Raw genomic sequence first — 12,672 nt, forward strand, 5'->3', positions numbered from 1 at the left:
AAGAGTTGCCTAAGAATCCCTTCAAAATTTGGCCTTATCCAAAGCTTGAGTAGGCATAACCGTCGATCTCGCTGTCGGACGGCTCGAGGGCGCCGTCGGCGGGCTTCTGAAGAATTTTATCCTGTAGTTTCGGGAAAAACTCGCCGTCGGCAGCCTAGTTCAATTCTTCACGTTTTGGTCCTTTTAGCTCCAAATTTGCTCCTTTTTGCATCTTTTTGCTCCAATGATCCTAATTCATCATTCCTGCAACAAAACATCAAAAATATCTTTCTTTAAAGTGCAATAACATCAAAAACAATATAAAATAGGTATAAAAATCTCAACATATTTTCTTTTGGTCAAGTACCGATGGGATTGTAATTTTATTTCTGGTGGAAATATGCACGTCATGATCAGTATTAAATTCCAAACCATTTAGATAGCACATGAAATGTAATGCATTTAAAGAACCACTGAGATTGTTCCATGGTCTTACATTTTGCCTATTTTCTTCGTGAAATACACATTAAAAGCCCATTCTATCATATTTTTCTTTAAATATAATGTCATTTCTTCATGCTTCTCACCTTAGAGTCTAGTTTCTAAGTCTAGGTCTACATAATATTTTGATGTTCTTAATAAAGTATGCAAGCTCTTGATTATGAAAAATTATTCTAATTTTTAATTTCTTTTAGCACTTTAAGAAACTGTACCAGGAGTCATATTTCTCGTAGTGTGTTTGGGAGAAAATTTAGATCCGGTTAATCTTACATGCAGACTACGGTGTGGATCGCATCACACTGTGCGTTCGACAATATAATATTTTTCTCGCCGTCGCTCCCATATTCGCCATCGGTCTTGTTTGAGAGCAAGAAAGAGAAATTGTATCAATAAAGTGGGTGGTATATGTGTTGGCCCCATGAGCTTACAAGATTATGATAGTTTATAAAATTTAATGATTACAAATTACACCAAATAATTAAAATGACTAATTATCGATTTTTAATTATGTATTTACAGAGAACACATTCATTATAAAATTAAGCTTACGAAGATATGTGTTTTAGAATAGAAAATTATATCATCTATGTGTGTAGAAGTTACATGGAACAAAATTTACCGAGGGGATTATTAAATAATGCTTTTACTAGCATAAATTGTTTTCCTTAAAATATTATTTAGGATCTTTCGAATATTAAATTAAATAAAAAATATAATAAATATGATTTTATCTAATGTAAAAGTATAAATAAAATAAATCAGGCAGAATGGGCTTCCATAAAAGTTAGTGGGTATGCATATGGTCATCGCGAGTTCCTTTGTACAGACTTGGAATTGCAAGCTGTTACATGAAAAATTTGAATGAGACACACTTGAATGAAATAAAAAGGATCCTTCGCTACATTGAAAATCCATTAATTCATAGTTTATTTTACTCATTTATAATAATTTTGAAGTTATTAAAAGCCTCTAAGTGATTAATAGACAAACAAAGAAGCAGCCAGTAAACTAGTAAACGAGAAAGCATGCAGTCATAGATACCGCATATTATCTTTAATTCATCTCAGTTGGAAATAGTAAACAGAGGGTATTTTATATAGGGGTGAATGAAATACTTTAGAGAGGAGTAAACAGTTAAATATTTGTTACTTGAGACTAAAAAGAGAGAGTGGAGAATATCAACTGGGTGAGAGAAACAAATTTTATATGATACCATTGTTGCCTCCCCTCAAGATCACAATTTGATGCTATGATTGTGAGCTTGTGTGTGAGCCTTATGGATTGAGGTTGAGATAAGCACTTGGTATGGATATAATCTGCCTAATCATGTGAGGCAATCTGAGGAATTTGAATGTCTTTCAAAATAAGATCATCCTTTACAAAGTGATAATCAATCTCCGCGTGTTTTGTAGGAGCATGAAAGATTGAACTAAGAGCAACTGCTATGGAAGAGGTATTCTCACAATAGATTGGTGTGGGAGCAACTAGTTGTATGTGGAATTCTTGAGAAAGTCACCCCAACTAGATGATATTTTTGGTGGCAGCTGCTAGAGCTCTGTAGTCCGTTTTCTCGAATAATCTAGCTACTTTACTTAGTTTTTGAACTGTCCAGGAGATAAAATTATTGCCTAAGAAGCAAAAAAAACCTATTGTAGACCTACGATCATGAAGATTATCAACCCAATTTGCGTCAGACAGGTTCTCAAGGTAAAGGTGGATTGTGGCCATGAGGTAATGGAGTGGCTATTTAATTAGCTGGAAATGATAGAGAAGGGGTTTGTGCATCTATTAACATAGAAAAGTGACAAAAAATTCAATGTCTAGCCTCATAACAGTTAGAAATTCCTGCGACCGGTCAAATTGTCATTATTGAGTAATTTAAGAGTATTCGTGTTTAGAATCGGGGAGACATAAGTTGTGGGTTGACACACCTAAAAAATACTTGATTTTTTAAATACATTCAATGCTTAATTTTAATGATATTGCTATTTAAAGGAAGGTATTTTGCATGTTTTTGGTTTCCGGTACAAGAAATGGACTTTTGGAGAAAAGGAAAAAAACGGTGCAATTTGGAGCAAAAACGAGCAAGAAATGAAATTTTGTCCTGTCACCTTTCGATAAGTCTTTTGATGCTTGATGCTTAATATGCTTAATCTATTTTACACTTCTTACATATTTCTGAATGAGATTACACTTTAAAGGAATGTCGTTTTTATGCTTATTTTGTAGGGCTATCTTTTAGGAACACAACGCAACTGAAATGGGGCGAAACAGAGCTAAAACGGAGCCAAACGGTGAAGTTGCGCAGTCTTCTCGCTCTTCTCGCCGACGGTGCCAAAACGGCGCCGACGGTGAGATTTACCCAAGAAGACCAAAAAATGATAGAAAGGCTCGCCGATGACAAAAAAACTCGTCGATGGCGCCCTCTAGCCCGCCGATGGCGCCCGAGACGACTATGGACCGACTTTTGGCGGTTATGGGCCGAAATTCAACGTATTTGGACACTTTTTAAAAGTATTCTTGTGGCAAATCTTCAAACTTCATCCCTACACTTTAAAAGAACAAATTAATGTTAGAAAAGTGGCGGTTTTTAGAGTTTTTTGTGAGAGGAATGTTAGAAAAAGTGTGGAGAAAGATAGGGTTTTTAGAATAGGAGTAGAAATGTAGATTTCTACCCTTTTGCAGAAATTGGAGAGGAGATTTTGAGAGAATTTGTAAAGAGATGTTCTAGCATTGCATGGATCGACGGGAGATTTTGTGGGAGATATATTCGTTTTTCTTTCAAAGGGAAAAAAACTAAGTATTGTGTTGTTCATTATCTTTTAATTTTTGTAAACACTTATCTAGTGCATTTGCTTTGGTTAAATGAAGTTTCCGAAATGAAGTTTCCGTTGTGTGTGATGGGCTTCTCTTACTCTTTCTTCTTCTTTGAGAATAATGGCATGAGAAAATTATGTCATTGTTTTCACTTTACTTCTCTTTTGAAATGAGCAGAATTCATATTTAGGATTTTGGGATGCTTGTTAGAAGAAGATTTAATTATAAATGTGATGGTTTTTACTTGTACTTCATTCACATTATAACAAGGGCCCGTTGTAGTTCTAAAATTTGTTGTTATTTCATTGATCGAAAAGAGCAGTGTAATTCTCAACAAAGTGGAACCACATTCAAATTTTATGGATGGTGACATTCATGGGAGTTGAGTGCAAATAAATAGGGAAATATACTTTGATGGGCGTAGAATTGGAGATTTTAGGGTGACGGACTAAAATCCCCAATTTGGTCCTAGGGTTTGGAAACTGAAGCAGAGATGTTAGCCCTCAGGCGAGGGGAATGTGGGAGCTCCGAAGTGAAAGCCGGTATCCTCCCAGCCTAGCCGCAGATTTAGTAACCAAGTATAGGATTAGTCAATGTTCTTTATGCCTAGTCGAAAGGGTAAAGAAAAGGTATGGTCATATTTGACACAATACAATTTGAACTAATTCAATTTATCCATTCACTTAAGCTTCTTGACAAGGAGAAGGATGTTTTCTTATATATTGAACTACACATTAGAAATTTTATTAGTAGAATTAGTTAATTAAGAGTTTATTAAATTTACATTTTTATTTCACTTCCCTGTTGGATCAATAAATGGGACTCCACTACAACCCTGTATTACTTGACTGACACGTATACTTGTGTTTGAAATTGTAACTTTACAAAACCATTATAAATATATAATTCTGTGTTCATAAATTCTTGCATAATAAAAGTTGCATCAAGTTTTTGGCGTCATTGGTCATTGCTGGCGTCATTGCTGGGGATTTAAATCTTCTAGTAGTGGTGTCAAATTCTTGTATTTTTAAGCATATATAAACTCGCTATCATGGGTTCCCTTGCCAGATTGAGCATACCTCTTTTATTGTTGTTGAGATTACAACCATTGAAATTTCTATGCCCACCTTTGTTGGTGGATGAGTATAGTGTTGGCAGAAGCATTAGTTTTCATAGCCTTTTTTGCAGCAATGCTCGTCTCTTTATTGTATAAGTGTGAATAGAGTTCATCAATTTGGACGGGTTATGATCAGGTTCAAATAACTATTCTAAAAAACTAATAATTAGATGGGAATCCATTAAAAATATGCAAGATCATGTCCTCCAAATCAATGTATCCTCTAGTAGTAAAAATATTGTCCATTAAAGATTTGATGTCCTACATATATTGAGACATAATAAGGACTTTCAAGTAGATGTCGTGCATAACATTTTGCAGTTGCAGAACTCTGGATCAGTTTGTTTCTTGATGTCGTTTGGCTACTGTGCTTTAAATTTTTGGCAGAGGGGTCCAAGTTGAGGATGTAAGGAAGAATAAAAAGGAAAATTATGAAGTAGGCAGTAACAGATAAATTTTGATTGATCAGTTGCCAGTCTGGGTTTGTGTAGAAATGTCAAGTTGAATGCCAAATTTGTTTTGGTGGACAAAATTTTGTTCTTCCACGAAGCTATCGAATTCATTAGATTTGACTAGTTTGAGTGTTTGAGATATCCATATTGGCTAGTTGTCACTTGATAACTAAACACGAGCTTTTGTTCTTGAATTTGAGTACTGAGGGGATTGTAATTTTATTTCTGGAGGTAGATGGAGGAACTTCAGATTAGCTAGTGGAGGAGTAGGAATCATCCATGATAACAGTAGAATGAGTCCCAAACAAACTTTCTGGAAATAGTCTGCGATTGAGAGAAATGAGAGGAAAGAAAACTTGTAAGAAATAAAATTTAGATGGAAATGCCTTCACTGATAGCATAAAAGCCTGCAGATGATTAGTAGAGAAACAATGAAGCATTAAACCAACAGACGGTAAAACAATCATAGATATTGTATATTGTTTTTTATTCATCTCAGTTGAAAACATTAAATAGAGGGTAAAACATATTAAAGTAAATGTAATACACTAAAGAGGAATAAGTGGTCCGAGGTTATTTACATGAGAATAATAAGAAAGAGTGGACAATATCACTTGGGTGAGAGAAACAAATTTTGTTATAATAACGTTGTTACTTATTTCCTATTAGAAAATTGATTAGGTATGAGATAAAAAAATGTAGAAGAGACGCATATTTTATGCTTCATATTGGTGTCATTGTTTACTCTTGGTGTTTAATCAAGTAACTAATTATGTTCTCCCCCACTTGTTCAGTTTAAAGATGCTGTAATTTTTTCATGTGTGTGACATACAATAAGGCTAAGAAAACTATTAAAATAGATAAGATGTAGATAAGATGTGCTCAAACCGAAGGTACACAATTTAATCTAAAAACTTCATTTTTATATACTCCAAATGCATATTTGTGTTTTATTTTATTTTACTTTTGCCTTATCTGAGTGTTATAGTTAGTTTGAAGGTGTAAAATTATTTATTCATTAATTTACATACATTTACATAATAAATTTTTTAATAATTTTTTTTATATATCGACTGAGTTTCACATAAAACTTGCACTTTTATTAATCTATATTTAATATGAAGATTTAACTAAAATATGAAATTATTCTTTTAATATATAAAAAAAGCAAAATAGACTGCAATGCTTGTAATATTAATTTAATTTATCAACCATAATGATATACAAGGCATAACTTTGAAGTATGTGTTTCGTTTAACTAATTCATTTTATAGTAAGTTTGTTCATCTTTAAAAAAAAGTCTGGTTTCAGACCAGCCTTAACTATAATTATAAATATTAAATAGACTTAGGACCCGTTTGTGGCAGCTTATAAGTGCAGCGACGTTTTTGAAAATGCTGTCTAACCGTTTGGTTTGCACGTTTTTGAAAACATTGTCTGTCGCGTTTGAGTTTTTTACATTAAACACAAACCGCCGGTCGACCCAAACAGACCCTTAATCAAAGGCGCTAACTTAACGTGCGTTTAAATAACTCCATAATTTTATTTTACCAATATCTATCCTCTTTTTGTTTGAATTAAAATATTTTTTTCAGTTATTTATTTTTTCAACTAACTATAATAGATGGAAATGAATTTTATAATTAAATCCAGTACATTACTGTCATTCTTATTTAAAACATTATGCACTCTAAACAAATTTTAAATTAAATTCTTTTCTAACTTGTAATGGCAAAACAACTAATTAAATCACAAATATATCAAACATTAATTACATCTAGTGCGGCAGATGCACTTTTCTAACCACATTTGGAAAGACTTGTCATTATAAGAAAATAAAATGTCCGTCAAACCAACAACAAATCAAAATTCAATTTTCCAATTTCCATTGTCGTTACATTGAGTTGCACCAACACGAAACCATCAACAATTTTAAAAAGAAATCAAAGTCCCATTATAACAAACTCACTTCATTAATTTATTAAGCGCCCCTCACCACTTTACTTTATCCATGAACATAAAGCTATCGGACTCCTCAAGCTTGCTGTTGATCTTTTTCTGAAGCTCCAAATCCTCCAGATCAAGCTCTTCGATGGAGCCGTAGTCCGACTCATTCTCATACCTCCTGCTCAAGAAAAGGTAGAGGAGGAAGGAGAAGATGATGATGGTGGTGATGAGCCAGCTGAATTCGAGGTTGGCGAGAGACTTGGCGCGGAAGAGATCGTCATCGCTTTGGCAGCGGACGACGTAGTGGCCGTCTTCATCGTTCATGTAGCAGCCCTTGGGGATGAGTGCTGGCGTCCAAAGAGCGTAGCCGAGGATGATGAACCAGAGCCCCTGTTTGAAGGGCAGTTAGTGAGCTTGTCAATTCTAGGGGTGTGAGTCAAGCAGACTTTTGAGCCGGTTCGAGTTCATTTCGATACGTGGCTCATGAACTGAGCTTGATTAGCTAATAAGCTAAGCTTAAACTAGTTCCGACTCCAATCGTTAGCCTGTGAGCTGCCTCGTATATTAAATTTAAGGAATCATATTTAAAAAACAGTACTTAAAATTTTATATTAAGTTATTTTTTTATTATTGTTCTCATTTTATTTATCATTCTATGTATGTGAAAATGGCCATATATATATATTTAGATAGTTAATTTTTATATTTATTGAAATTTTTATTGTCTTAATGATTTTGACATATATAAATGAAAAAAAAATTATAATTCATTTTAACAAATAAATATTACTTATATTTTCGGCTTATTTTGATGTCATTTAATAGTTTAAAATGTTATATAAATAGACATATAAATATAGATATTAGTGAATATACATACCTAACAATTTAATGATATGCATGTAGATAGTCCTTTTTCTAATTTTGGTCTGGTATTGCAAAAAATCCATCATTTATTTTTTAGGGAAATACAGTGATTTATAGCTAACATATCCGTCAAGGTTCGATCGGTCATAATATCATTTCTTAAAGTAAGAAAAGTTTATTTTAGCACTTTTTTCTTATTTTGTTGTCGTTTTTCATTTTGGGGAATTTAATCTCATGTTTTGGAAAAATTTTTGCAACGTACAACTTTATCCGGACAACGGCGGCGACTCTCCGATAGCGGTAGGGGGGAAAAAAATACCTCAATCAAATGTATTGCAACCGTTGTCCGGATGCTGTCCGGACGCAACACCTTCCGGATAAGATACACAAAAAATTGGCTGCTTTTTTTGCCTTGTTTTTGTCATTTTACTTAAATTTAGGGGCATTTAATTCCAACAAAATTTTATTTTTTACTTATCTTATCCTAAACTTTTTCTTTTATATTTATACCCCTCAAATCTTCAAAAAAAATGCCACCATTTGAAGTTTTAAAATATAAAATACACATTTTCAACAATTAGTAAGGTGGCATGGAAGTAAAAAATTTAACAGGTAGATAAATATGTAAATACATAGAATTAAGTGTTATGTGAGGAAATCCTTATTAATTTTTTTTAGGATACAATTCTAATGTATTTATATATCTCACCACTAAACATTTATATATATTTACACATAACACCCACATCTTTATAACCACATAAGAATATCATTATTATCATTTTGTAAAAGTAAAAATGTAAACATAGTTTAGGTGGGAGATATATAAAGACATAAGAATTGTAATGTAAAATTCCCAATTTAAATTAATTAATAACAGATAAATAAGAAATAATTTTTATATAATATTAGAAAATATTGCTTCAAAAAAATTACCAGGTTCAAAATTTGTTTATAAAAAATAAAAAATTCATAAATTACCACGTTGCATTTCTATTATATTTAAATTCATAAAATTACGTGACATCTATTAATACAGAAATTATTAGATTTAGAAGTGTAGAATAGAGAGTTGAGTACTAAATTAAGAAGCCCAGCTGATGGAATCCTACCTGGGAGGTTATGCTGATGGAACGAACGAACGCAACAGCAAAGCTGCGGGGGTGACTAATACCCATCAAAGTGGTAACCATTGAGACTCCGATGATGAGCTGGAGAAGCCAATGGTACTGTCCCTCCAATCCCATATGATCCGTGGAGTGGAGATGAAACAGCAGCCAGTATTATTATTATTATTATTATTATTAGGATTATTGACGTATAATCTTGAATATTTTGAGACTTACCTAAACTTTTAAAATATATCATCCGTTTCAAGACATTTGTTAGGTGAATGGGCTCTATTTTATCTTAGAGTACATACTTTTAAATAACAGTATATTGTATTTCTTGGTCTGTCTTTTCCATTGTACAAATGGTGGTATTTATACAAGTATTCAAAGATTTAGAATAGGAAAGAAAATAAATATAGAGCGGAAATTAAGTTTAGATATTAGCATATAGAATCAGTGTTACTTACACCATATCAAGGCAATTAATGCCATTACACCTTATCAAGGCAATAAATGTCATTTGATTTATTTCCTAACACCCCCTCTCAAGCTCATGATGGTATGGTGGATGTCATCTTAAGTTTGCTTAGTAGATCTTACAATCGCGTGGGAGGATGGATTTTGGTGAAGATAACAACTGATTGGTTAGCAGATGAGATAAAAATTAAACGTATGGTGCCCTGAGTAACATGATGACGATTAAAGTGACAGCCAATTTCAATATATTTAGTACGCTCATGAAAAATATCATTCTCCCACTCTAACTCTTGCTCTCTCCGACATTTCTTTCTCGCTATCTCTTTCTACTAACCCCCTTTTGCTCTTGCTCGCTACATTTTTTTATAAGGTATAACATCGACCAACTGACGACTGACGGAAAAGGGGAACCGAAAAAACTCTGCGAAGAAAAGAACCTGATTTGGATCCGGAACAAAAACTGGCACTTCGAATAAATTGGAGTACATATATGAGACACCGGTGCTCAAACCTTTTCTCGAGATATCTTCCAAACTGTTATGAGAGATCTGTATGGCTCTCAAGGTCAATTTCAGTATGTTTAGTATCTCTTAAAAAAAAAGAAGAAAAAAAGAAGAAGGGACAACATGCAAGTACGCTGCCTAAAGTTTAATATTAGGTAATGATTTTTTAGTTTAATTAGAACCCATCAACAAAACACGGCTCTCAAGGTGATTTTTGAGCAATACATATTCAAACATCGATAAAAACTTATCCCGAACTCCAATTTCAGCAAACTTACAGTCAAGCTGACCGGCTCGACGAGAAGAATACAATGTTACTAAATTAGTCTCATCCGAGTCAAACCAAGCTCAAACCAAGTCATTAAACTACTCTTTAAAGTTTTCCGAACAATATTTAGAAATTTAAACAAATGTCAAATCTAGCAAGCCTATGATCAAATTGAGCATCTCGACAAGACAAATCCAACAAGACCAAGGTTGCTCAATTCTGACATCTTTCAGGCACTCAAATGACAATCAAAACGTCGTATGACTGAAGGAATCTCTGAACCGTACGATCAAATTGATTCATATTCCTGCATTCAAGCCCCATCTCTCTCTTGAGAGGAGACTGAAGGTATGAAAGGGAATTTAAAACTTTGAGAAGGAGCTGAAGTCTAGCACCATCCCTGTCACCGTCGATCGCCACTAGCCACTGTCGACCACAGCTGACCGCCGTCAACCATCGCCGACCGCCATCGACCACCACCTACCGTCGCCGACCACCGTCGACACCCATTGACCATCGTTGATCACTGACAACCCCCACAAATCACAGTCGACCACAGTCGATCCCCGTTGACCACGAACGACCACCGTTGTTGGCCACAACCTGCCGGCCTTTACCGATCACCATCAGTCGCCGCCCACTTAATACAACAAGTTTATTCGTGCACCAACGTTCTAACTCCAAAAAGTGTTTAACCCATCATTGCCTGTGGGACGAGGGACTGTACATGGAATATCGAGTTTATAGTGGATTTTTCAGCGGGGCTAGACCTCGTGGTTTTTTCTCTTTACGGGTTTTCCACATAATAACTTCTGATGTCAGTACTGGTTATTTTTTTTATCTGAGTGTGTGTTGAATTCTCGTGCAACGCTAAGACGATGATCCAATACTCTACCGCCGCAAATTTTCTAGCACGCATCAATACTCTTGAAACAAATCTTATTCTTGAGCTAAATCGCATACAAGGATGTTGAAATGATGTTCCCCAAATAATGAATATGAAATCTATCATAAATCTCTTTTAACCAAACAAAATGAATTGATTTGAGAACTATAATATTTTCAAAGAAGTGATCTTATAAATCTTTAGAGATTTTTGGATATCATCTTTAGAGACTTTATTCTGTATCCAACCAAGTATGCTCTTAATTGTTTCCTTTTACCTATAATAAAATCAAGCCTAGCTCATAATACGAAAAATAAAATTTTTAAAAAAATTCAAATAAAAGACTCTCAACATCAAATATAATCTTAAAACACTTTAATTAAAAAAAAATAATTTAATGTTTGCTGAACTCGACCGCCTTCTCTTATTGGAAAGATTCTGCATCAGCATTCACCAACCCCATATGCCTTTGAAGCTCTGAAATGTTACAGAAGATGGTGAGAGAATGGAAGCCCTAGCACCTGGTAGACCACCGCTATCACTGCAAACCCTTTTATGGCTTTTATCACAACATACACAAACTTGAAACCATCAATTTATATTTGCACATTTACCCATTCTTTTTATACAGAGATTGTCAATTATAGCTATTGCTTATAAAGTTTGGAGGTAAGAAGTACAATGAAAGTGGCAACAAGGCTTCAAATCCGACGTCCCGAAGCCTTCTTTTGTTGATGCCTATGAAAGTATAGTAATAACTAATGTTTAAGAGCAGTGATAATTTTACCTTTCGCATATCTACTTAATGAAGTTCAGAAAACTCCTCAGGCCTTAAGAGATTCTTTCAAAATATACAACTTAATGCTTTACTTTTCATATTAGTTTTGTATTATTATTTTAAAGATTGTATTAAAATATTACTTATTAGGTAGCTCATAACGTAAATATCGGTTGCTTGTGTGCTTAAATTGTTATAAATGTCATAAACTAAAATATATAGTAAATTTTACATGCAGAAGCGATTAACCTTAGTACTCATAAGATTCTATTTACATATAATAAATGAGAACATTTTTATATCAAAAGGACCACGACATATTAGTGGACCAGGCAAAGCTTCACACTTGGTAAGTTTTTCATCATCATCTTCTTCTTAGGTCTAGCTCAGGGGGCCATTCCCTTTAATCCTCAACCAGTTTTATTTAACCCAAAAACAAAAAAAATCCCATCTTGGTAAGGGGTCTTTATCTCCATAGACATGGCAAAAACAACTTGAAGAATTCCACTATATTGTTTGTGTGCGCGTGTGATTTCTTTATTTTCTTTATATTTGTAGTCTTAAAGCATCTAAAGTTTGGGGAGGAAAGGGAGCTAATGCTTATAGGGAAATATGCACGTCATGATCAGTATTAAATTCCAAACCATTTAGATAGCACATGAAATGTAATGCATTTAAAGAACCACTGAGATTGTTCCATGGTCTTACATTTTGCCTATTTTCTTCGTGAAATACACATAAAAAGCCATTCTATCATATTTTTTTTTTAATATAATGTCATTTCTTCATGCTTCTCACCTTAGAGTCTAGTTTCTAAGTCTAGGTCTACATAATATTTTGATGTTCTTAATAAAGTTTGCAAGCTCTTGATTATGAAAGATTATTCTAATCTGTAATTTCTGTTAGCACGTTAAGAAACTGTTGAGAAAAATTAGGGCAAAGAAAACAGTAATCGACACAAATCCAGA

The 12,672-nt window shown here is 33.7% G+C and overlaps 1 protein-coding gene across 1 annotated transcript; it reads right to left on the reverse strand.

Moving 5' to 3' along the window:
• Positions 1 to 6,858: 6,858 nt before the first annotated feature.
• Positions 6,859 to 8,963, reverse strand: LOC110038873 (the record flags this gene model as incomplete). The annotated part of the gene is made up of 2 exons (XM_020743793.1): positions 6,859 to 7,203; positions 8,793 to 8,963. Coding segments are annotated over 2 exons (516 nt in total), but the record flags the coding sequence as incomplete, so codon positions are not given.
• Positions 8,964 to 12,672: the final 3,709 nt, after the last annotated feature.

Source organism: Phalaenopsis equestris, unplaced genomic scaffold (assembly GCF_001263595.1).
Source record: "Phalaenopsis equestris unplaced genomic scaffold, ASM126359v1 Scaffold234231, whole genome shotgun sequence".
NCBI classification, from domain to species: Eukaryota; Viridiplantae; Streptophyta; class Magnoliopsida; order Asparagales; family Orchidaceae; genus Phalaenopsis; species Phalaenopsis equestris.